The sequence below is a fragment of the Macaca nemestrina genome, chromosome 9, assembly GCF_043159975.1.
Source record: "Macaca nemestrina isolate mMacNem1 chromosome 9, mMacNem.hap1, whole genome shotgun sequence".
Classification (NCBI taxonomy): Eukaryota; Metazoa; Chordata; class Mammalia; order Primates; family Cercopithecidae; genus Macaca; species Macaca nemestrina.
The window spans coordinates 41036249-41063572 of record NC_092133.1 but is presented as its reverse complement, the minus strand read 5'-3'; the positions used below and the strand labels follow the sequence as shown (position 1 = coordinate 41063572).

At 40.9% G+C, this 27324-nt stretch overlaps 1 protein-coding gene across 8 annotated transcripts in view; it reads left to right on the top strand.

Annotated features, from left to right (window-relative positions):
* Positions 1-27324, top strand: part of LOC105480188 (exocyst complex component 6) — a 214472-nt gene that overhangs the window by 5568 nt on the left and 181580 nt on the right. For 2 of the 8 annotated variants that reach the window (XM_011738748.2, XM_071069488.1), the window contains exon 1: positions 12029-12179. The exons of 4 other annotated variants lie outside the window; for them this stretch is intronic. In XM_011738748.2, coding sequence (XP_011737050.1) covers positions 12079-12179 — 101 coding nt within the window. In that variant the 5' untranslated portion in view covers positions 12029-12078. Of the gene's footprint in view, positions 1-12028; positions 12180-22023; positions 22178-27324 lie in introns of those variants that run through there. 2 more of the 8 variants (XM_071069489.1, XM_071069490.1) reach the window with 2 other exon arrangements.

Below are 27324 nucleotides of genomic sequence, written 5' to 3'. Positions count from 1 at the left end.
ATCATTTAGATTTGGCAGCCACAGCACTCTCTCAGCATCACCCTCAAGGGCAGAGCCTGCATAGATATGTTCTCCAGGTGCTACCTTGTCACCACCATGCAGTGGGCCTAAAATACCAATTGTTAGCTTAATGTTTGGGTATAAAAAAAGGGTGAGAACACTCCTTTCCAAAGGTACTGTTAAAACACACTGATGTTATTTTGGGGTGTAGAGTGAAGTTACAAGCCCCTAACAAGACTTTATCTGGGACAGTATTCAACAAAAAGCTTTCCTAATTTTCTAAACTGTTCCTCTAATAAGTTGATTAGATGAAGACTTCTTAGATTGGCGTTTGATGCCTTTCCATACATATGTGCGTGTGTCACCGACTTTCTATTGCAACTGTGCTTCAGGAACACATCAGCTCATATGGCCAAATATGAGGGTTGAAAAATAATGACGTGACTCTCATTTCAGTCAAACTAGACTCTGCTATTTGACAATATGCTTCCTAGAGCTTAGGGTTCCTTTCCCCTGTTATTCACTCTTCCTTCTGCCTGCTAAAATCCAACGTATCTTGCAAGGCATAGCTCTAATGCTCTTTCTAGCGCTATTTACCTAGCTGCTAGGTGCCAGGCACTGTGGAAACTTCTATAAAGGTTACTAAGATATAAGTAAGACACAGGCCCTGCCCTCAGGAATCTTTAGCCTGAAATGGTTATAACACAATGCACACACATAAAAACACACACACAAGCCAGAATAAATGCTCTGGATTCTTTGAAGCCTCTCCTATCTAGATGTGAATATTCCATTGCGAATCCCCATCTAGATGTGAATATTCCATTGTGGAAGCCCCTAAGAATGTGATTCGTATGAGCTCATGGGCTAATGGTGAAGAAAATACTTACCTTTCTAATAAAAATGAAAAGAGGCAGTCCAGCAAGAATGTCATCATTTCAGCAAAGAAGAGAAGGAGGAGGAAGGATTTTAAAATGTCAAGCTCTGGCTGCTTGCAGTGGCTCAATCCCAGCACTTGGGAGGCTGAGGTGGGAGATCGCTTGAGGCCAGCTGAAGACTAGCCAAAGCAACATGGTGAGACCCTGTCCCTATAAAACACTTTTTAAAATTAGCGGGTGGCTTGTGCCTGTAGTCTCAGCTACTCGGGAGGCCAAAGGGGCAGGCTCACTTGAGCCCAGGAAGTCAAGACTGCAGTGAGCTATGATCACGCCACTACACCCCAGCCTGAGTGACAAGAGTAAGATCCTGTCTCCAAAAACAAAACAAAACCAAAACCAAAAGAAAACTATAAGCTCTAAAGGCTGAGAGGGTGGAAAAGGAGTTTGGCTGGAGGCAGCCGAAGGCCCTGCCGTGAGGCCTGGAATGAACAGTGAGAGAAAGGTTAGGATACCGGGACTGGAAATGCAAGACAGAAACATTCCCAGGGAAAAGCTTGCACCTGGGAATTGAGGTAGAGAGAATATTGAAGAGTTTACCTACGTGTTTTTCCCTGTCTCAGAAGAAAGGCATTACTTTGACAGATATTTTCTGCTGTAAAATCCTGAATGCTGTTAGCTTCCTTTCCCGTCCCACCTTGTTTTGCAGGTAGTCAACCTGAGGTGGCCTATTTGAGGTCAGAGTTCATATCTGGGCCAGGTGGAGTTTACTCCCCTTACAAGTTGAGCTCAGAGAGTTCAGTGACTCAGGACTCAAGAGATGGTTTCTACCAGTGTAATTTAAGGGCACCTGAACGACATTTCTTTTGCAGAGCATTAAAACCTTCCTACATACTCATCCCCACACATCATCTGGGAAAACGAGTCTCCTCTGTCTCAGGCGTCATGAGTGGGTTGTAGAGACAAGGAGTCATTGTCAATGGCTTATAATGCCTTTCACCACACCAGGCTGTGTTCTTCCCACCTCCTGACTTTACACATGGCTACTCCCAGGACAAGCTTCTCCCAGATGGTCCAGCTCGTTTGCTGCCTGACTTTCCCAGTGAGCCCTTTTGTTGGCTCCTTTGGCCCTCTTTTTGAAACAGTGGACAAGAATCAGATGATTCTGAGGTCTTGCATTTGTTTTCACTTTTTGTGTGAAATGGAATTTAAGGCCCGTAGCATTAAGTTTGAAGGAAAGATAGTTTCAGGGGAGAGCTGAGACTCTATACTTTTCCCATGGTTTACTTGCATTGCCAATGAAACATCCATTAAAGCCATCTCAGACAACTACAGAGTTTGAATTGGGGAAGAAAATACCAGGGTGGAAAAGTGGAATTTGATGTTAGCCATGCAGATGGCGACTGAACTTAAGAAAAAAGGGGAAAATGTAAAGGAAGGCCTACTGCTAGTGCCTGTGTTGTCCCAGCATGGTTTAGCTTTGGGCATTCAAAATCCCCTACCTAGCCCAGGCGGGGTGGCTCACACCTGTAATCCCAGCACTTTGGGAGGCTGAGGCCGGCGGATCACGTGAGCTCAGGAGTTCAAGACCAGCCTGGCCAACATGGCAAAACCCCATCTCTACTGAAAAATACAAAAATTAACTGGTCGTAGTGGTGCATGTCTGTAGTCCCAGCTGCTTGGGAGGCTGAAGTGGGAGAATCACTTGAAACTGGGAGGCGGAGGTTGCAGTAAGCCGAGATTGGGCCATTGCACTCTGGCCCAGGTGACAGAGTAAGACTCTGCTAAAAAAAAAAAAAAAAAAAAAAAAGAAAATCCCCTAGCTTGCAGAATATTGGTAGGCTGAAACTTAACGGGCAAGTACAGTCTGCAATTAGTTTTCCTGCCCTAATCCTTTTGCCCTGAGCATCACTGTTTTCATTACGTTGCAACCATAGGCTAATTTCCACTGGATGTTCTCATTCTGTTCAGGTTTCCTGATTTTCTCTCTAGCCTCTCCATTTGGTGTAGATGTGCCTGGCTCCTTGCCAGCTCCTTCCGCTAGGGGGCGTACCTGTCCCTGGGAGACTTAATGACTGTCCGGAGCCATGTTCAAGGAAACAACATTAGTCCCTGTTGTACTCAGTATTACCAACTTCCTTGCACAAGGATGGTCAATAGGTTTCAAGTAGCATATCAATTCAATGCATTGGGAATGGTTGCCTGACTCTTCATACTGAGGATGATCCTGATAAATTAGTGACGATAGCTATGGTCCTAGGATAGGGTAGTAGCAGTATTCGCAACATTTACTTACCATATTCACAATAGAACTTCCTGCTGTCAGGCATCACCCATCAGACCTGCTCCCATGGATACCGACTCATACCTGGATGTAGCCTGGGGCTCACCATGCCCCTTGGAGTCCTGCAGGTGTGTTATTAGCCCCTTAGATCAGGTCCTGAAGTCACAATGTCTGAACCGACTTGAATTCAGAAGTCACAGCATGTTTTGTGGCTGTAGCTGAGCCTGAGATGATCAAATCATGGACCCATTGTAAGGTACTGCAAAGTTAGTGGGAGGTAGAAAGGTAGGGGACTGTGGGGGTGGGGGTGGATGTCTAAAGAAGGCCCTGCAGAGGACTGGGAAAAATAGGAGGAAAAGGGAATTGTACAAGATGACGTACCAGAAGAAATTTTTGTAATTGTTTTATGATAACATAATTGTTTCACACTTGTATTCACAGACTCTCTCAGGCACTTTTCCAAAAGCTGACCATGAAGTTTTATCAGTTTAAGAGCAAACAGGATATCGTATTTCTTTGACTTTCATGTTTTTAGGAATAAAGATAACGTGCTTTTAGGAAAGAAAACATTAAAAAAAACCCAACCCTAAACTGTATATACTATAAAATCTTAGAATGACATACTAAAAAAACAAACTAAATTTAACTGTGGATGTTCTAGAATGCTCTTGTTATTTATATCTTTATAAATGTAAGATTTCTATTAAATCTTATTTTATCAAGTATATTCATTAAGATCAAAGGTCTAGATTTTAATCTGGACTGGACATTTACCACTTGTATGATTTTGGCCTTAGTTTCTGAAACTATAAAGTGGGGATTATGATAAAACCTATCTCAAAGGATTAGTGTCTATAAGGTGCTTAGCATAATAGTTGGCTGGTACAGAGTAAATACTCAATAATTAGTGTTGACTATTATTGTCTAGTTTACATTTGGGATGGATATTCCAGTATGACTTAATAAATATATACTTTAGAGTCCTGAAGTAAACAATCACTCATAATATCTTGAAATTCTGAGCAGGTGTGAAATATTGAGTTATGCAAATTTTTTAAAACTTTTTTTTATTTGATAAATAATTGCATATATTTAGAGTATAGAACTTTTTTTTTTTTTTTTTTTTTTTTGAGACGGAGTCTGGCTCTGTCATTCAGGCCTGAATACAGTGGCACAGTCTTGGCTCACTGCAGCCTCTGCCTCTTGGGCTCAAGCAATTCATCCATCTCAGCCTCTTGAGTAGCTGGAACTACAGGCATGTGCCACCACACCCGGCTAATTTTTGAATTTTTTGTAGAGACGAGGTTTCACCATGTTGTCTAGGCTTGTCTCGAACTCCTGAACTCCAGCAATCCGCCTGCCTTGGCCTCCCAAAGTGCTGGGATTACAGGTGTGTGCCACCATACCCAGCCTATTTATAGGGTATAATGTGATGTTTCACTGTCTGTTTACATTGTAGAATGATTAAATCAAGTTAATTATATCTATCACCTTACATATTTTTTTTTTGTGGTGAGAACATTTAAAATCTATTTTGAGCAATTTTGAAATATGCAATATATTATTATCATTAATTATAGTCACCATTCTGTGCAATAGGTCACCAAAGCTTATTTCTTCTAACTGAAACTTTGATTAACATCTTTGATTAACATCTTTCCTTTTCCCATCTACCTCTCTCCTCAGCCTCTGGTAACTACCATTCAACTCTCAACTTAGAGGAGAGTTCAACTTTTTTAGATTCTACATATAAGTGAGATCATGCAGTATTTGTGTTTCTGTGCCTGGCTTACAGTAATGTAAATTTTATTTTGGTTGCATAATATTCAGGGGAGAGAGGTGTTAATTTTAAAAATCACATTCACTAATGCTTATATTTTATACTAATGCAATATCATGACCTGATTTAATCTCTAATGAGAATAGTATAGTGTTCTGCATAAAAGTGGAGTCCAGAGAAATTGTTCAGAAATAAATTTGGGCCTAACCATGACTGAGGCTTGCTGCATCTGTGGCACCTCAGAAAAGTATGGAATGTCTTATGAGAGTGGGCTATACAGTTACCCAATTTTTGCTGGACATTTAAATGATATCATTAGCTCTTTGATGTTTATTGCAACACTAGATAAAGCTTTAAAAACATTTTTATGTTTAGGAGCCAAATATTCCAACCAGGGAGACAGTTTTGGTTATTTAGTGGTTAAGTGAATGGGCTTTGGAACCAGAAGGATACGGGTTCAAATTCCGCCTTTATAATTACTAATAGAGCTGTTGAAAGGATTAGTTGAATTAGGCATGAAATGTATTAATGAAATGTAATGTATCATAGCAAATGCTCATTCACTCATTCATTCAGTAAATAAATAATAATGGCACATTTACCATGTGACAGGCAGTGGTCTGGGTGCCGCTGATACAGCAAGATCAAGATCTGGAAAGTCCGTGCTCACAGGGAGCTTGCATTTTAGTGGAGAGAGCCAGAAATACACCAATAAAAAAGTGTTAATAAGTGCTATGAAGAATAAAAAAAAAACAGGCCAGGCGCGGTGGCTCACGCCTGTAATCCCACCACTTTGGGAGGCTGAGGCAGGCAAATCATGAGGTCAGGAGTTCGAGACCAGCCTGGCCAACATGGTGAAATCCTGTCACTACTAAAAATACAAAATTTAGCCAGGCGTGGTGGTGCACGCCTGTAATCCTAGCTACTCAGGAGGCTGAGGCAGGAGAATTACTTGAACCCGCGAGGCGGAGGTTGCAGTGAGCTGAGATCACGCCACTGCACTCCAGCCTGGGTGACAGAGTGAGACTCTGTCTCAGAAAAAAAAAAAAAAAAAAAAAAAGTAAGGAATAGGAAGGTTTAGGGATGCTAATATCCCTAGCCAGGGAGTAAATGTCAGCTATCATCATCATCGTCATTTCATTAGCTACATTTCTAATCCTATTTTGCCAAGAGGAGAGAGAAAAATCGGACAAGTGAGAGGAAAGGGAGAAAGGGCAAAGGGCAGTAAAGGAAGGCTAAGCAGGGAAAGAGGGAGGAATAGAGAGTGCATTGAACAGGATGATGAATAAGAAAACCAACAAGGAGAAGGAAGGTAAGAGGAGACAGCAGGGACAGTTGCTTGTCTTACAAACTGGTGGTGGTGGTGGAGTTGGTGGTGGTGGTGGGGGGTGTTATTTGAAGGAAAGACAGAATGGAACTCAGAGAAAATGATATTGTTCTTTAACTGCTCAGTGGACTTTAAAATGTTTCGTTTTAGGGGCTTTCAGGACATTTTTCTGAGGGCAGGGTTGGCAACATAATTTGTGGGGCCCAGGGCAAAATGAAAATGTAGATTCCTTTTTCAAAAATCATTAAGAATTACAAGATGGTGATGACAGAGTATTAAATCAAAGGCAACTGTGTAGGTCACACACCATGAGCCAGCCCTGTCTGAGAGCAAGTACACAACAAACATTTAATAAAAATAGTTGTTGAATGAACAAAACCCGGGGCTAGTTGCTTTTGAACTCCTCTGAGGACTGGCCCGTATTTTAGAAAAAAACTGATTTTATTTGGCTTCAATTTCAAATTTCCTTCTATTGTTCTCCACCGTGGGGTCCAGATCTTTATGGAACAGCCGATTCCTGCACAGGGTTTTACAGCCGGCATCCTCCCAGACCAGCTGGGCTTTGTTTATTCTCTTGCACTTACACAGTGTGGCCACTTGGGGTCACCACAACAAAAAGGCAGAAGCTGGAGGAGGGCCCTTGTGACGGTGGACATCTGAAACGAGTGGTTAAAAGCCGCGGGGAAGGATTAGTTTATCAGAGCCAATGTATAAAGACTGTTTGTACTTTACATTTTGATACAGTTCTATAATTCTATAACAAGAGCTCTAAAACTCTTTAAGAAACATTTGAATGATGCGAAGTTTTGAGAGGATAATGATAGGGTTCCCAGGGGTGAGGAGGGGAATCTTTTTGTAGATGTGTACCCTACCTCCAAAAACATGCATTTGGCCGGGCGTGGTGGCTCACGCCTGTAATGCCAGCACTTTGGGAGGCCGAGGCGGGTGGATCACGAGGTCAGGAGATTGAGACCATCCTGGCCAACATGGTGAAACTCTATCTCTACTAAAATACAAAAAATTAGCTGGGTGGGCTGGCGCGGTGGCTCATGTCTGTAATCCAAGCACTTCTGGAGGCCGAGGTGGGTGGATCACGAGGTCAGGAGTTCAAGACCAGCCTGGCCAAGATGGTGAAACCCCATCTCTACTAAAAATACAAAAATTAGCTGGGCCTTGTGGCTGGTGCCTGTAATCCCAGCTACTCGGGAGGCTGAGGCAGAGAACTGCTTGAACCTTGGAGTCGGAGGCTGCAGTGAGCCGAGACCGCACCACTGTACTCCAGCCTGGGCAACAGAGCGAGACTCTGTTTAAAAAAAAAAAAAAAATAGCTGGGTGTGGTGGCACATGCCTGTAGTCCCAGCTACTCAGAAGGCTGAGGCAGGGGAATCACTTGAATTTGGAAGGCGGAGGTTGCAGTGAGCCGAGATCGCGTCACTGCACTCCAGCCTGGTGACACAGCAAGACAGCATCTCAAAAAAAAAAAAAAGGAAAAAGAAAAACATGTCATTTACAACATTAAGCTTAATACGAGAAGTAGTCGCATGTCGATCATTCACTTACTAATTGAGCCCCTACTATATGCAAGGCACTGGGCTGGACAGTGAACGATACAGGCATCGTCCCTGTGCTTGACGTAGGAGCAGTTCCTGGAAATGGAGACAGACTCAGTGATTTGTTCACCACCATGATATATGCTTCCAAGGATGAGTGAGCACTGCCCCCAAAGACAACGAAAGGCGCTTGCCTTAAAAGCACAGGATCCAGAGGGTTCACTAAAGTGGGTCTGGAACCAAGAATCCAACCCAAAGACACGTTCCTGTTTCCCTCTCCACAAAAGTAGGAAACATATTTCAGGTGGTTTACACCCACCAAGCATGCAGAAAACCCTGATACACAATCAGGTTATTTTTTTTTAATGATTAGAAAAAAGAACATTTATGTGTCTGGTTTTTATTTTTATTTTATCAAAGAGGAGGCTAAAATGCTGGGCTCTCTGGCTTACTAGCAAATGCCTGATAACCCTAGTCACCAAGGCTAATGTTGACTGAGCTCTAGGCTAAACATTACACATATATTACCTTCTTTAATCCTCACACAATTTGGTAAGCTAGGGATTCTTATTGTCCTTAATTCACACTTGAAGAAGCTGAGGCTTAGTCAAGTTAAGTAACACCCCGAGGCCTAGCATCTAGTAAGAGATGAGTTGGAATTTGAACTCAAGTAGTTAAATGCCAGACCAGAGCAGTTGCACTCTACAACCTCATTCTGAGGGAGGCGCTTTCCCAAGACAGGTCATTAGTCTGTAGATAAATGATGCAAAGATAAGTTGCTAATGACTAAGAGTTTATTTACAAGTCAAATCCTTACTTTGCCAATTAGTTTTATACTGGACACAAAATGCATCTCCTGCTCTGCTGGTCTTCCTAGTGTATCTTTCTTCTTCCAGGAGTCCTGAAAAGAGATTTTGGATTGATCTCTGGAAGTCAATATCCACTGCCAAAAAATAATTCCACATGCATCTGCAATCTACCTGTCTGTGCCCTGCTACTCCATAACCTTCTTAGTGCAGACATTAAATCATTCACTCCTAGGGGCTGGGCGTGGTGGCTCATGTTTGTAATCCCAGCACTTCAGGAGGCCGAATCAGGGTGATGACTTGAGGGAAGGAGTGGGAGACCAGCCTGGCCAACATGACGAAACCCCGTCTCTACTAAAAATACAAAAATTAGCTGGACGTGGTGGCTTGCACCTATAATCCAAGCTACTCAGGAGGCTGAGCAGGAGAATCGCTTGAACCCGGGAGGCAGAGGTTGCAGTGAGCCAAGATCGTGCCACTGCACTCCAGCCTGGGCAACAGAGAGAGACTCCATCTTAAAAAACAAACAAACAAACAAAAACCATTTATCCATTGGATGGGCTTCCCCCACCCCACATTTATATATCTGATATATCTATGTCCATGATTAAAATTAGGGCTGGGCGTGGTGGCTCACGCCTGTAATCCCAACACTTTAGGAGGCCGAGGCCGGCAGATACCTGAGGTTGGGAGTTTGAGACCAGCCTCACCAACATGGAGAAACCCCGTCTCTACTAAAAATACAAAATTAGCTGGGCGTGGTGGCACGTGCCTGTAATCCCAGCTACTCGGGAGGCTGAGGCAGGAGAAACGCTTGAACCCAGGAAGCGGAGGCTGCAGTTAGCCAAGATCACGCCATTGTTACCCAACCTGGGTAACAAAAGCAAAACTCCGTCTCAAAAAAACCAACCGAACAAACAAAACAAATGTACAGTTAGTTATTTAGGACATTTAACTTTGAATTCTTAGCTAAAACCTCCCGGTACTCACAGAACTGTCAGAAGTCTCAGAGGGAACCAGCAAAAACTGTTTCAGAAGGAGAAGTGGTAAATGGACTTCCTTCCATGTTCACTTGAATTTCGGGGAAGATACTGCTGCTTATGTTGAAGTAATCTCTCTGGGCAGGTGTTGAAACAGGCCTGGCCTGAGGAGTGCCTAAGCAGGGCTGGTTTCCCAGAGCAGGGGCACACTTGGAGCTGGCTTTGGAATAAAAGATATCAGGACAGGTGAAGAAAAGGCGGAAAGTTCTAGGTAGGGAATGATCAGGAAAGTAATGCTCCAGCTGGAGACACTGGTCAAATAGGAAGCCGGCCTGTGCCACATGCCCTGCTCTCCTCATCTTGCTCGCTATCATAGTTCACTGCAGCCTCGAACTCCTGGGCTCAAGTGATCCTCCCACCTCAGCCTCCCAAAGGTCTGGGATTATAGGTGTGAGCCACTGTGCTTGAGCTAAGATAAGTTCTTAAGAGGGGAAAATAACCTTTTGAAAATTGAAACTGAGACATAAAAAAATGAAGACAAACTTTGTCCCCTCCCACAAAGAGAATGAAAAGCTAGGTCTCTCTGCAGGAAATGGAAGACTATCTTCGCTCAATGGATGTGTATAGCCGGAATCCATTGATCTGAAGATTCCAGATTAATAGGAAGGTGGGCATTAGCAATGTTTTACAGGGCCCTTCCTAAGTTTGGTAGGCAGTGGGTCCCACTGATGCTCACATTCTAATCCCTGGAACCTGTGAATATGTTATTTTTACATGACAAAGGGGATGTTGCATATGTGATTAAAGTTAAGGACCCTGAGATGGAAGATTATCCTGGATTAAATGGTTGGGTCCACTCTAATCATATGGGTCCTTAAAAACTGAGCATCTTTTCTAGCCTAAGTCAGAGTCAGAGGAAGATGTGACCACAGAAGAATGATCAGAGAGATGCTACTAGATTTGAAGATGGATGAAGGGGGCCATGAGCCAAGGAATGTGGGTGGCCTCCAGAAGCTGGAAAAGGCAAAGATATTCTCCTGCAGGGTCTCAGGCAAGGAACACAGACATGCTGACACCTTGATTTTTAGCCCAGTGAGACCTGTGACAGACTTCTAACGTACAGAACTGTAAGATAATATGTCTGAGTCATTTTAAGCTAGTCAATCTGTAGTGATTTGTTATAGCAACAATGGAAAACTCATACACCATAGGACAGCAATATGAGGTAGACACTGCTATTGTCATTTACAGTCATTTAACTGACATAGAATTAGGTTCTTGCCCAATGTTACACAGCTGTCAAGTGATATTTATCCAAGAATTAATGTCTTCAGACACTGGTCTTCAGAGCTCATGCTCTATTATACAAAACCACCTCCCAGGATGTTTGTGGGGAGGAGGCTGGAGGTAGGTTTCAAGTAAAAGCTCACTGAGGGTGAGTGAGTTACACAGCTGGATAAAGAGCTGGTTGACTCAAAGAGAAGCTTTTCAAAGCCCTGGATTAATGTAGAGCAGAAAGTAGTTGTTCCTCAGGCTAGGTTTACATTCTGTTCCTGTTTAGTCTTCCTTCCTCCCTGCTTTGATCATGACAAACTGGTTTACTCAGTGTCCCACAAACATGTCATTAAGCAGGACTTTTTTCTACACTGATACTTTTGTCCAAGCCTCCTTGCCTTCTCTCTCCCACCTCCCTGCTGCTAACCCCCTTTCAAGAGCTCTCACCCCTCCTCAACCCAGCTACCCTGACCTGGGGGCACTGGGATTCAGGGACTTTGGCATGAATCACACATCGCCCTGGGCTTTTTTTTTTCCAGTATCTTTGCCATCAAGTGCCTTAATTTCTCGTCATTTCATTTTTCTGTCGCTTATAATTTATTTCCAAGTTGACTGGCCACTGGTGGACTTCTTGCAGGTGAGGACATGAATCCACCTGGAGCGGTCTTCATGGTCAACTGGGATCTTTATTCGTTCCTAAAATAAATCTTACTATCACACGCAATTTTGCTTTTCGTGAGTGCATGTGTTCCTTTCTCTGATTGCCCACAACGCAGAGTACATCAGGCCCTTGTTAAATGTCCCCGTGGCTCTTATTACAGAGGCAGGGTGATGATCTGAGTGTCCACCTCGCTGACTACTACGGTATCCCTAGCGTGTGGCACAGGGTGTGGCACGCACAGAAGACAAGAATATATGTTAAAGCCCAAAGGCCGGGACTAGACGCCCAGGAGGGGCTGGCCGCGAGGGAGAGCAGGAGGCCAGCTGGGTACCCGGCAGCCGCCCGCAGCCCCCACTCACTCCCGCAGGTGCGGGGGCGGGAGCCGGGTAGCGCGCCTCCTGCCCGGCGTTCCGCGCGCCCCTCAGCCGCCGACTCTCGCGCCCCGCCCCCGCCCCGCCCCTCCGCGCTCGCGCCACCTGGCGCTCGCCCCCGTCGTTCCCGCGGCGCCGCGCCTCTCCGGTTCCTCAGCTTCCAGCCAAAATGGCGGAGAGCAGCGAGGGTCTGGGCACCGTCCCCGAGCACGAGCGGATCTTGCAGGAGATCGAGAGCACCGACACCGCCTGCGTGGGGCCCACCCTCCGGTAAAGATCTCATCCCCCAAGGACTTCGGCTCCCCGCCCTGCGCCGGCTGCTCCTCAGGAGCCGGGCGGGGCGTCCGCCGCCGGCCGCGCGCGAAGCTCCCCGACAGGTGGTGCGCGCGGGGGCGGACGGGGGCGCTCGCGGGTGGCGGAACTCTAGCCCGGACCCGGGCGGGACCGAGAAGGCGGCTGCACCTGTCGGCGCGGCCTGCCTCCGCCTCTGGAGCTGTCACCCCGCAGCCTGTGGGTGTGGCTGCCGCAGCGTCTCTAACCCCGGGCGCCGCGGTGCGGCCCCGCGTTCTTCTCCTGGCTGCGGCCCCAGGGCCCGAGGACACTCCTGGGGCCTGGCCCCGTCTCGCTCGTGGCAGGACTGAGGGCTGCTCGGCCGCGGGCGTGCCAGGCTAGGGTCGACAGCCGGCAGTCGGCGTGTCGGAGGTGGCAGGTCGCGCGCGGGTGGAAAGCCTGGTGCGCCAGGCTGCCACGGGCGTGGGAGAATTGAAATTGAGCGGGAGACGCCGGCCCCTTCCCCCTGCTCCCCCGCGCGGCCGGAGTGGGCGAGAAGAGCGCGTGGGCTGGAGGGGAGGAGCTGCTTGCTGCTTGGGAACGCCCTAGGGTGACCCTGCACTCGCGGGATCTAAGCTGCTTTGGAGGCAGAACAGCTTTTTCTTATTTACAAACATTTAATTAAAATTGCATTAATTGTTCCGGTTATTTTAAATCGAGTTCCTCCTCATTCATTTTAAGAGTAGTACTAGGTAATGCATATTCCATGCCAGACTGAATGAATACCTGCTGTTCCGATAGAATATTATTAGCCAGGCACCGTAATGAGCCATGGGTTAGGTTAGGCACTGTCTTCAAGAATAAGTTCCTTTTACATATAAGGTTTCATCTTTTGGAGTGATATGATAAATGAAGTTATGATTCACTTACGGAACTTGAGACTGATTATGCTTTATCATTAGTATTTATTCGGAATACTCTTCCTAGAAATAGAGCGCTGTACAGTTTGTGAACCGGTGAATGTAGTGTAAATTGAAGCCAGTTCAAGTTATGTAAATACACCTTGCCCTTAAGAGTCAGGAGGCCTGGGTTCTTGTTTTGCCCTAGTCCTGCCACTGATGAAATGTGCAGTCATGGAAAACAATTATTTAACCTCTCTGGATCTCGGTTTCGTTGTTTGTAGAATGGGGAGGGGAGAGTATTCAGATGTCCAGGAAGCTCAGAACATTAGGGACCTTGCCTATTCACTGCTGTATCCCTAAGACCAAGCATGTGGTAGGAATGTTACAAATTTTTGTTACATAAAGTTTCTGCTATGATATGATAATGCATAATTAGTGCATTTCCTTAATTTTCCAACATTATTATGTCTTTTAATAAACTATACTTGGTAATGAAAGAAGTAAGATTAAAAGGAAGCTTTGTTTTCATCACTGCATCTTGAAACAGTGCAGTGCGTGATAAAGTTACTAGAGTAGTTTATTTGTGAAGATAGTACTGGTTATGAAAGAGGTGCTTCATCTTGGGAAAATGTGCTAGGTAGTGTCCTTGAAAAAAGATGAAATTAACTTAGAAGAACATTTTGAGATATATTGAGAGATTTTTGGGACACTCAGGAACAGAGTATTTGTATTCATAGTGTTATTCCGTTCTCTTTTGTTGGGCAGTTGTTTCAACTGGCTCATTTTGTTTGAACCCACTCTCTTTTTTTTTTTTTTTTTTTTTGAGACGGAGTCTCGCTCTGTCGCCCAGGCTGGAGTGCAGTGGCGCGATCTCGGCTCACTGCAAGCTCCGCCTCCCGGGTTCACGCCATTCTCCTGCCTCAGCCTCCCGAGTAGCTGGGACTACAGGCGCCCACAACCGCGCCCGGCTAATTTTTTGTATTTTTAGTAGAGACGGGGTTTCACCGTGGTCTCGATCTCCTGACCTTGTGATCCGCCCGCCTCGGCCTCCCAAAGTGCTGGGATTACAGGCGTGAGCCACCGCGCCCGGCCGAACCCACTCTCTTTAGCAAACTCTAGTGACTCACACTTATCCCATATATATGTATATTTATGTCTCATTTATAAGCAGACGCTTTTTGCACACATATAGAGGGTACTGCTAGCAGTCTTTTCTTTTGAACATTGTTTAAGCTACTACTGTTTTTTTCCCTGTATTTTTTTTTTCAGGTTTCACTAAGTGAAGTGTTAATACTGCATTTTAAAAACCATTTATTATGGAAGCATTTTAAATGTTTAAAGAAGTAAAATAGTGTAATGAACCACCATGAACGGTCATCTAGCTTCAATTCATTCCCTGGCCAGTCTTGTTTGAGCTTTTCCTTTATCTACTCCCCCTCATCTTGGATTATTTTGAAGGAAATCCAAGACATCAATTTATTCATAAATATTTTAGTATTAAGATTAATTTTTGTTGTTATTTCCTATCTTTTAGCTGGCCTGAGACTTATTTTATTTATATTGTTTTTTCTCAGCGGCAGGATTTTTTGGCCTGACCTTTTCCTGAGAAGCATGTGATAAACTTTCCACAGGCCCTGACAAATAACATGGTTCTTTGACCACAACAGAAGTATATTAGAAATCTATAGTAAAAACGAAAACAAAAACTATCTGGAAAATTCCCAAATATTTGGTCATTGACTAACACACAAAAAAAATAAATCAAAAGGGAAATTAGAAAGTATTTTAAACTGAGTAAAATGAAAACACAACATATCATTTGTGAATGCAGCTGAAGAAATACTTAGAAGTTTATGGCACCAAACACCTCTACTAGAAAAGAATGGCTTCAGCTTCTAACCTAAGAAACTAGGAAAAGAAGAGTATATGAAATTCAGAAGAGTGGAAGAAAGGAGATGGTAAAGATCAGAGTGGAATTCAGTGAGACAGAAATGCAGAAAATCAGTGTTATTGTAATAGCACAAAAAAAGGGAAAGAAGGAATATAGCTATATAAGAGTAACATTTCTATATTTTACTGGATGAGAATAATTCTGAAGTAGATTCTGAGAGCAACCACTAAGAAATAACTTTTTTCTAAATTCCAGAAAAAAATCACTAATTAAGATATTTGCTTAATGCAAAAGAAGCAGTAAAGGAATAGAGGAGCAAAAAAAAAAAAAAAAAAAGAAATGAGACAGAACACAAGATGTGAATCCAACTATATAAATAATAACATTAAATATGAATAGAGTAAACAATCAAAAGGCATAGGTCCTCAAACTGGATAAAAATAAGATCCAAAGATGTGTTATCTACAAGAGATACATTTTAGATTTAATGACAAACATAGGTTAAAAGTAAACAGAAAAACATGTATCATGAAAAGAGCAACCATAAGAAAGCTGCAGTAGCTATACTAATATCTGACATAACAGACTTTAAAACAAGTCTAGAAATAAAGGATATTTTATGATGGCAAATGGTCAATCAATAAGGAATATATAAAGTATAAACATATGTGCGTCTAACAACAGAGTCTGAAAAGACATAAAAACTACCCATCATTCAATAATGGATAGAACAACTAAGCAGAAGACCAAAAGGGAACAGGAGACTTGAACAATACTCTTAAGCTAATTAGACCTACCAGACCTCCATAGAATACTCCCTCCAACAACAGTAGGATACACAAGGGAACATGGAACATTATCCAGTACAGACTATGTTAGGCAATAAAATAAGCCTCAATAAACTTAAAATAAACTGAAACCATACAAATTATTATCTCTGACTGCAATGGAATTAAATTAGAAATTAATAACAGAAGGACATTTTAGAAATTCACAAATATGTTGAAATTAAGCACATTTCTAAATAGTGAATCAAAGAGGAAATAATAAGGAAAATTAAAGATATTTTGAAGAAAGGTAAATGAAAACATACAATGCCAAAAATGTTTAGATGAAGCCAATGCTGTTCTTAGAGAAAAATTTATAGCTGTAAAAACCAATATTAAAAAATAAGAAAAATCTCAAATTAATAACCCAAACTTCCATCATAAGGTTGGGTTCCATCATAATGAAAAAGAGAGCAACCTAACCCAAAACAAGGAGAAGAAAGAAAGTAATAAAGATTAGATCAGATGTAAATGTAACAGAAAAACAACAGAGAGGCCAGGGGCATTGGCTCACACCTGCAATCCCAGAAATTTGGGAAGCAAAGGCAGGCGGATCACCTGAGGTCAGGAGTTCAAGACCAGCCTGGCCAACATGGCAAACCCCGTCTCTACTAAAAATATAAAAATTAGCCAGGCATGGTGGCGTGTGCCTGTAATCCTAGCTACTTGAGAGGCTGAAACAGTAGAATCGCTTGAACCCAGGAGGCCGAGGTTGCAGCGAGCCAAGATTGCGCTACTGCACTGCAGCCTGGGCAACAGCGCGAGACTCCATCTCAAAAAAAAAAAAAAAAAAAAAGAAAAAAAAAACAATAAACAAAAAAAAAATCAATAAAACAGTTGGTTCTCTGAAAAGATCAACAAAAGTGACAAACCTTTCGCTAGAATGACCAAGAAAAAAACAAAGACTCAAATTACTCAATTCAAGAACAAGAGAGAACGTTACAGAACTAAAAATAAGAAAAAGTTAGGAACAATTTTATGTCAACAACTAAAACAATCTAAATGAAACACAACAAATTCCTAGAAAAACACAAACTATCAAAAGTAATTCAGATTTTCTATTTTTCTTTGAGGAGTTCTTTGGAGCTCTTTGTACTTACCTTCTGCCTCACCCCCGATTATAATCCTTGAGCCACTGCTCTAGATCTGCGGGCACGAACAGTGGCCTTCCTCTTTTGGAGTGATATCCTTGCTTTAAGAGCATGGTGCTGGGTGAGATGGCAGTCTCTGGTCTTGGCTTGCCTCTCTCAGTGTGGAGCCTCTCTGGTATGAGCAGGCCGAGGTGAGGGCAGCTGGGTCCCCAATATCGGTGGTTGTTATTGCTGTGGTATAGCTTCTGTTCTATGACATCCTCCAGGGGCTGGGTGGATGAAGGAGGACTGGTTGGAAGAATGGAGCCCTTATTCTCTCTGCCACACTCACCTTGTTTTTTGGTTCTGCAACACAGTTGGGGTAGGGGTAAGAAATTCTGAATGCCTGCCCTTTCTTTGGCTCTTGACTGAAACCCTGGTGGGAAAGAGAGCCCCACCTTCTTAGCCACTCCCACCTGGGTAGATCTGTCACCTGAACAGGTGGTTGGGAAAAGGTGGTTGTGGGTCATGGGTCAAGGGCCACAAACTCTTACTGTTCTTACCAAGTATGCAGTAGATTTTCTTGGATAAATGTTTCTTCTTTTGCTGTATGCTCTTACGACAATTTTCAGAAATTCAAATGGTGTTTCTAAAAATTTTCATTAGTTAGAGTTGTTTCATTAGGGAACAGGTTTGTGGAATTAGGGTTGTTTCATTAAGGAACAGGTTTGTGGAATTAGGGTTGTTTCGTTAGGGAACAGGTTTGTGGATATCCTCACACTGTTATTGCAGAAGTGTATCCCCCTCAAATATTATTCTTGTTTTATTTTTTTTCCTAAATAGAGTTAACATCAATGTAAAAAAAAAGCCATTTTAAAATGTGTATTTCAGTGACATTTAGTACATTCAGAGTGCTGTGCAGCCATCGTCTCTATCCAGTTTTAAAACATTTTTCATCATTACAGAAAGAAACCTTGTACACATTAAATAGTCACTCTTCATTTTCTCTCTTCTAGCCCCTGGCAACCAGTTTTCTGCTTTCTGTACTATGATTTTACCTATTTTGGATATTTCATGTAATAGAAGAATATAATATGTGGTTTTTGTGTGTGTCTGGCTTCTTCCACTTTAGCATGCTCATCTATATTGTAGCATGAATCAGTACTTGTTATGTCTGAAGTTTCATGTCCCCCCACCATAATTCATATGTTAAAACCTAAATCACCAATGTGATAGTATTAGTAGGTAGGGCATTTGGGTGGTAGTTATGAGGGCACATCACTCATGAATGGGACTAGTAGTAGTCTTAGGAAAGAGAGAGATTCTGAGAGCTAGCTTGCCCCTTCTACCATGCGAGGATGCAGTTACAAGGCACCATCTATGAACCACAACTCACTAGACACTGAAACTGCTGTGATCTTGTACTTCCCAACCTCCAGAGCTGTGAGAAAGAAATTTCTGTTGTCTGTAAGCTACCCAGTCTACAGTATTTAGTTATAGCAGTCCATATGGACAGCTATGTGGGCAATATCAAGAAAAACCCTGTCTCAAGGAAAAAAGTACTATTCTTTTTATGGCTGAATAATTCTCATTATATAGACATTCCACATTTTATTTATTCATTCATTCATTGATGGACATTTGTTTCTACCTTTTGGTGGTTGAGAATATGCTGCTATGAACATTCATGTACAAATTTTAGTTGAATGCCTATGTTCAGTGTTTGGGGGAATTACCTAAGAGTGGAATTGTTGGGTCAAATGGTAATTCTGTATTTAACTTTTAGAATCTGTTTTGTGAAGTGTCAATAGTTTGGAGTACACAAGTCTCTGAAACTGCCTTTCATTGTTGAAGATACAAGCTCGACTTAACAACATCTTTTTTCCCTGACTTTAGCAGGGGAAACCTTTAGTATTCTTTATCAGGATAACTCTGGCTTGTGGGCATTTTTTTTTGTTTTGTTTTTTGAGATAGAGTCTCACTCTGTTGTCCAGGCTGGAGTGCAGTGGTACGATCTCAGCTCACTGCAACCTCTGCCTCCTGGGTTCAAGTGTTTCTCCTGCCTTGGTCTCCTGAGTAGGTGGGTGCCCACCACCATGCCTGGCTAATTTTTGTATTTTTTTTAGTAGAGACAGGGTTTCACCATGTTGGCCAGGTTGGTCTTGAACTCCTGACCTCAGTTGATCCGCCCACCTCGGCTTCCCAAAGTGCTGGGATTATAGGCGTGACCCACTGCGTGAGGCCCAGCTCTGGCTTTTGAGCTGAGGTATTTGTATTTTATCATGTTAAGGAATTATTCACCAATACTGCTTTTATTAGCAAGAAAGGCTGTTTAATTTAGTCAGATGTTTCTTCTGCATCTGTGGAGATGGTCATATGATTTTTTCTTATTTGCTCCATCAGTATGATTGAGTTTATTAATGGATTTCCTATTATTGAAATAGTCCTGCTTCTTAGTATAAACCCCATTTGGTCATGATTATTTGCTCTTTCAATGTGTTTTTGAATTCTGTTGGCTAGTATGCTTTTAAAGATTTTTTGCATTGATATTTATAAGTGAGATTGCTTTGTAGTTTGCACTTCGGTGCACTTTGCACATTGGTGCAGACTTTTTCAGATCTTTGAATCAATGTTACACTCATTTCATTAAACAAAATTGGAAGTTTTTCTTTTTTTGGCATTATATAATTAGTGTTGGTGTTATCTTTTTTTTTTTTTTTTTGATATGGTGTCTTGCTGTGTTGCCAGGCTGGAGTGCAGTGATGCGATCTCGGCTCACTGCAACCTCCGACTCCCTGGTTCAAAGCGATTTTCCTGCCTCAGCCTCCTGAGTAGCTGGGATTACAGGCACGTGCCATCACACCCAACTAATTTTTGTATTTTTAGTAGAGATGGGGTTTCATCATGTTGACCAGGATGGTCTCGATCTCCTGACCTTGTGATCCACCTACCTTGGCCTCCCAAAGTGCTGGGATTACAGGTGTGAGCCACCGCGCCTGGCTGATATTATCTATTTTTTAAAGTTTCTCTGAATTACCCCTGTGAAAATCAATGGATCTGGTGCTTTTGGTAGAGGAGTCTTTTAACTCTTTTTTCTGTTTCTTCTGTGATAATTGGTCTGTTTTAGACTTTCTCTCTGGAGGGTCAATAAGTTGTATTCTTTTGAAAAATTATTTCTTCAAGTTTATCAAATTTGAGTAGACTTGTGCAGTCTTACTAAAAATAAGATTTTGGCCCAGCACGGTGACTCATGCCTATAATCACAGCACTTTGGGAGGCTGAAGTGGGAGGATCATTTGAGCCCAGGTGTTTGAGACCAGTCTGGGCAACATAGGGAAACCCATTATCTACAACAAACAAACAAAAACTACATTAGCTGGACACCTGTGGTCTCAGCTACTTGAGAGGCTGAGGTGGGAGGTTGGGGCTGGAGTGAGCTATGATTATGTTCCTGAACTCCTGCCTGGGCAACAGAATAAGACCCTGTCTCAAAAAAAAAAAAAAAAAAAAGTATAGGCCTGTTGTGGTGGCTCACGCCAGTAATCCCAGCACTTTGGGAGACTGAGGCTGGAGGATCACTTGAGTCCATGAGATCGAGACCAGCTTGGCCAACATGATGAAACCCTGTCTCTACTGAAAATGCAAAAATTAGTGGGTGTGGTGGTGGACACCTGTAATCCTAGCCATTCCGGAGGCTGAGGCAGGTGAATTGCTTGAGCCTGGAAGGTGGAGGTTGCAGTGAGACGAGATCGTGCCACTGTACTCCAGCCTGAGTGACAGAGCGAGATTCTGTCTCAAAGAAAAATAACAATAATAATAATAATTTCTTCTCTTTCAATGGTTATATCCCACTTGTCAGTCCTAATTTTAGTATTTTTTGTATTTAAATTTAAATTTTGTGTATTTGTAATTTCAGTCATTGTTTTCCCCTTTTGTTTGGTTAACTAGTGGTTTTTCTGTTTTGCTGATTTTTTTAAAAAGCTGTTTTTGGATTTAGTAGTTCCACACATTTTCTATTTTCTAGCTCATTCTTTTCTGCTTTTATTTTTAATGATTCTTTTCATTCTTTTATTCTTTTCCTGGCTTTTTGCATTTTGTACCTAATTCATTTATTGATGTTATTATTTAATGCTATTCTTCCTCACTGACAATTGCTCTAGGTGTATTCTACATGTTCTGCTGTATCTCCCTTATTGCCCCTTTAAAGCAGTTCTGCTGTATTTCTTTCCCCTTTGATCCAAAAGTTTTTTCATAGTGTGTGTTTTTTTATAACTTTCCAAGTGTAGAGAGTCTTTTTTATTTGTTAAATTTTGCTACTGATTTCTACTTTTATTACATTATAGTTAGCTTAGTCTGTTTTTATTCTATTCTTTAAAATTAATTGAGGTTTTATTAGTGGCTTAATATATGGTTAGTTTTCATGAGCATTCTATGTGCTCTTGAAAATAAAGTATGCTTTTTTATTAGGCCTCATAGTTTTATACACATACATGTCTTATTAATTAAGTTCATTATATCTTCTAAACTCTCATGTTATTTTTTACCTGATCATTCTTGGATTGAGAAAGGTATGTTAAAGTCCCCTTTTATTAACTTGTTTCTCTTTCTTCTTGCATCTCCTATAGTTTCTGTTCGATGAGTTTGGTTTTGAATTTTAGGGTGTATAAATATTAATGTTATACCTTTATTTTGAAAAATAAAGATATTTATAGACTTTATAGTCTTTAGCATTGTAAATTAGTGCATTATAAATGCACAAATAATAAGTGCAAATTCAATTAATTTTCTGTTTTGTTTTCTATGATTGAGCAGTATTCTTTTTGTTTTGCTGTGAAGTTAGCCTTTCAGTGAATTTCTTCTTAACTGTAGATTAAGATTCCTGTAAAAGACTTGGGTTAAGCATATAGTTCATCTCGTAAGCTGTTATGCAAAGTGCACATTAGATCTGCTCTAGTCAGTCTGATATTTTTGTTTAATTTTCTAAAGTTTTCTAGGAAAGCAGTCTATTTTTGCATTCATTAATCTACTTAATTGTTTAAACTTTTTGAATTAAAATTTATTTTCGCAATTCAATTTATCCTAGAGGACAAATACAATTAAATATAGTGAGTATTTTCATTTCTCATTTTTTGCGTTTTACCAAATGCCCAAAAGTCAACAGGAAGAGATACCTCTTTGGTCAGGAATGTAAAAACAGGAAGGAGGAAGTCTATTGCAAATCTGTGTTGGCTGATTATGAATTCAGGTTTCACCATGGAGGATGTTCATTAATGATCATCAGTGTGCTGTGCTGTTATCCAGAATTACAGTGAGTATTAATGTCAGTAATACAGAATGTCAACACTAGTTATAGGAAGCAATGTTGACTAACACACGGCACTAGACTTTTTCCTGTGCATGGAAACAGGATACTATTTGTGAGAACAAGTCAAGTAAAATTCAACATCAGAAATACAGAGAAAATCGTTCTTCACTTTTTTGCTTTTGCTTGCTCTTGATGCTTTGAAGGGTCATATAATCCTTTAAGATATGAATGTGTCTTTTAAGAAACATATTAAGGTATATCAATTCTGTCATTAAAAATTCTTTGACAGAATGTCTTCAAATAAATTAGAGGAAGCATCTGGGCATTATTTTATAAAGCATTTTATGAGCACATGTACCAAACTAGATGAAATATTTCATGGAAAAGCACATAGAACGTGAGTATTATGTAAACAAGAAATATTTTTCAGTATTCCGTGGTGAAAGGAATTGGATTCTGGGCCAGGCGCAGTGGCTCATGCCTGTAATACCAGCACTTTGGGAGGCTGAAGGTGGGCAGATCGCTTGAGGTCAAGAGTTTGAGACCAGCCTGGTCAACATGGTGAAACCCCATCTCTACTAAAATATTAAAAAATTAACCAGGTGTGTTGGTACATGCCTGTAATCCCAGCTACTTGGGAGGCTGAGGCAGGAGAATTGCTGGAACTGGGGAGGTGGAGGTTGCAGTGAGCTGGGATCGCACCATTGTACTTCAGCCTGGGCGACAGAGTGAGACCCTGTCACAAAAAAAAAAAAAAAAAAAAAAAAAAAAGAATTTTGAATTCTATGTATATACATTGTTTCCCCTCTTTAGTTGCTAGAAACTCTCAGTTATTCTGCAGCTACAGAATATAGCATTGGTTTGAATACCAAGCAACAATATTTTAGGATACTTACCTTAACTTCAGTTTTTTAGTTAGCAGTACAATATTGTTGATGTTTTGAAAAAACTAAAAGTGTGTAAAATTTATATGACATACCACCATCATCATCATCAGTCTGGTGACCTCTTTGACATGCTATTTTCCTCAGGAGTCTAGTAACGTAAACCATGTCTTGACCCTTATTTCTGGATTACTATGTGGTAGGGCTTCCCAGCATTCTTTATGTTATGACACAAACAGAAAATTAGATCGAGAGCTGAGATGATCAATATTGTGGTATTCTCATAACTTACTCATTTGGGAAGATATGCTCTAACGTACTAGTCAGATGAAGGTGTCTGTAAACCTTTTTTTTTTTTTTTTTTTGAGACGGAGTCTCGCTCTGTCGCCCAGGCTGGAGTGCAGTGGCCAGATCTCAGCTCACTGCAAGCTCCGCCTCCCGGGTTTACGCCATTCTTCTGCCTCAGCCTCCCGAGTAGCTGGGACTACAGGCGCCCGCCACCTCGCCCGGCTAATTTTTTGTATTTTTGAGTAGAGACGGGGTTTCACCATGTTAGCCAGGATGGTCTCGATTTCCTGACCTCGTGATCCGCCCGTCTCGGCCTCCCAAAGTGCTGGGATTACAGGCTTGAGCCACCGCGCCCGGCCTGTAAACCTTTTTTATTTGTAAGAAATGTGTGTGTGTGTGTGTGCTCACCCACACATGCACACCCATGTGAGCGTCTTTGTCCAGGATTTAAAAAACATTTGTAGTTGTGGTTAATCAAACCAACTTGAGTTAGCTTAGAAAAAAATGAAAAAATAAATGGTGAAGGTAACTGGGGTATTTTATAAAAATTTTAGGGCAGCCAAACTTTTTGAAAGACTGGAACAGAGAAGTGGAAAACCATGTTTCTTTCTATTTCTCCTTGATAACTTCCTTTGTCTTCATCCTTCTGTGAAGTCTGACTTTCTCTGCTTCTCTCTGTGCTTGGTGGAGGATGACCACCTATAGCTTTTATATGTTACACACATACCTGACTATATGAATTCCAGTTAATTTAAAATTCCTGGGAGTATATCAGATTGTACACCCCTGTTACAGTGTACTTTGATTGAAAGACACTATGCTGCTTGTCCAACCTTGTCAATGGGTAGCAGCTCTCAGAGAGAAGGTATGTATTATAGCAGTGTTTGTGCACTTTCCTAGGGAGAACTATAACTTTGATTGTAACTATAATCAGTTATTATATATAACTTTGATATGACTATAACTTTGATTATAGAAGAGTCATGCTATCCCCAGGCACAGCCTAAATAAAGATTAAGAATCACTGTATGGGAGTTACAGTGAAATTCCCAGTAACAACAGATATCTTTCATACCAGTTAAACTGTTTGAATTATACACAATGCCATGTTCTTTCCTGTCTGTCTTTACCCATGATTGAATACCCTCCTCCTCCTTTCTCTACCAATTCAAATACTACCTATTTTTGAATTCTCCTATTTCCTCCATGAAATGTTTGCATCTTAGAATACTGCATTCTACGTGGATGTGCACACACATATATTTTATATGTCTGGATTCTTATAGCATGAACTTTTAAAGTGCTACACAGCGTTTTTTTTGTTGTTTGTAAATGTATGTCTTTGTATATGAATAAGTATATTTTGAATATAGGCCTAATTAGATTCCCCCTGAGACCTGTGATTTCATACATATCTCATGAGTTCCTACTGTGTTACATAACAGAATGCCATGAGTACAGTAGATTTAGTAAATCCTTTTGGACTGAATTAATGAAAAACAAAAACTTTCTCTATAGAAAAACTTAAAAAATATAGAAGAATAGAGAGCAAAAAAAAATCACTTTTATTCCCACTAAAGGATAATCATTGTTGACATTAATTTGAGTTTTTTCTATGTATAGTGGGCATGTAGTAAATATTGAATATTTATTGAGCAAAGTTATGTTATTCAACATATTAAATGATGATTACTATTAAATAGTAGTAAAGTGAAGCAGTGGCTACATTGTATATAATTTTCATCCTGTTTTTTTCACCGAAATAAAAATACAATTTTTTTGATTATAAAAATACTAAATATTCGTTTAAACATTCAGAACAAATGTGTATGTATAAAAATCACTTAAAACTTATGGAGTAACCAAAAGTACTCCATATTTGATGTGTGTATTTCTGAGTTTGTCCTGTGAGTATATCTGTATTTGTGTGTTCATCTTTTTGAATTTAATATTGGCAATGCCTATTATAATGTTATAAGCGCTCTGTAAGGTAATTCTTTATGGTTGATTAATATTTTAAAGTTCATATATCTTAGCTTATTATTTCCTTATGTTGCACATTTAAGTGGTTCTCATTTTGTGTGAAATTTTATGAAAATAATATTAAATCTAAAATAATTTATTAGTCAAGATCTTCATTCCTGGAGATAAAAGTAATCATGTAGGTAATTATAATAGCTAACATCTATTGAACATTTACTATGTGCCAATGTTTTAAACACTTAAATGCATTATTTAATCTTAACAAGAAGCAAATCAGGTACCATTGTTATACCCATTTGCAGCTGAGGAAATTGAGGTAGGGATAGATAGATTAGGTCATTTGCCCCCTGCACTCAGTAATTGGTAGAGCTAGATGTGGATGCAGGCCATTTGACTCCGGAGCCTACGCTCTTAATCACTGTGCTTTGCCTTTTAACCTGGAGTATCAGATGGTGAAAGCTGCAGTGTCAAAACATTATTAAATTTTAACCTAAAAAAGAGAGAGGGTTTAAAGAATGTGACCAGAATTGCACTCAGGAAGGGAGGATCCTGTATGACCAACCTGTGCTAGGGCAGAGGAGGCTCAGATCTTGAGATGAACTTACAGTAAAGTGATGTAGGTTCCTTCTTCCTCTGCAGTTCCCGGACAGGCCTCCAGTAGCTTTAGTGAGACCAATCTCCAGTTCGTTTTCCTTAGGAGATAGGGGCTGCTTAGTGTAAGAAAAATCACTGACACTTTTATCCTATGCATACCGCTTTTCCTTTCTCAATGATGGAAAAAACAAAGCAATGCAATCTTTTCCTACCTTCCTTTTTCATTGATACCCTCATTCATTCATTCCGGAGGTAAAAAAGAACTTAAACCAAGTTTGCTTTTAGGGCTGTCTTACTAGAAGGGATGGTTCTTTTTAGTTTGATAGAGCAAGCCTAATAGAATCTGCATAATGATTTTTTGTTTTTTGTTTTTGTCATCCCTGAATGGGAAGGCAGGCAACCACCTTTTGTGGTTTGTAAGGGAGTGTATGTATTGATGTTTTGGTATTGCCCACTTCATTGTGCAGGAGCTTAATTTGAAGAGAATTCGTTACTACAGGCATTGCCATAATAATCAGAAAGGTACTGTGGAAATCAGCAATGAATGTATTACTGACATTGAACATAAATAATATCAGCAACTGAATGACGATTTTTGCAGTCATGTCCTTTTACCTTTTTTTTTTTTTTCCTGTAATATCCTTCAACATTCCTTATGAGTCTTAAGATTTGTATTGTATACCTAGCTCTGGCCTTTTAGAAGCCACATGGTGTTGAATAAATCCCTTAACTTCTTTGAGGCTCATTTTCTTCGTCTGTGACATAGATGTAAAACCAGTTGTCCTTTATACTTCTCTAGGTTCTTGATATCAAATGCAGTGATGTATGCAAAATTGCTTTGTGGATTGCAAAGCACTAATATGGATGGAAAAAGATGATTTTTATTTTTTGTTTTGTTATTTATATTCTGCTTTTGAGTGGGAATTGCCCTTTTTCAACTTCTTGTTTTCTTTCCGATTCTTCTGCAGTGCTGAGAAATGACCAATGAAAGTGGACTGTGTGGTCAGGGACAGTGATGGGAGTTGGGATCAGCCTTATATCACTAACTATTTTTGTTTTCCTCCATACTACTTCTGGATATACTTATATGGCAAAATTCTTTTGCTTTGGAAAACATTTAGCAAATGTGTGTATATATATTACATATTTAGTTTTAAAAATGTATTTTGTTATTATGAAAAGGATATGTCTTTAGGTAAAAATAATACAAACCTTATGTTACATAGATAATGCAGATAGTTCCAGTTATCTGGTCTGTGGGCAAAAAGCAAGCACTTAAGGTCTTCAGCTCCAATCTTTTGTTCCATTTCCTATTGCTGGAATTTTCTATTCATTTCTTCTTGTTGGATAATTAAACTGGATGATGGTAGAGATGGTAAACCGGCATTTATTTATCCTTGC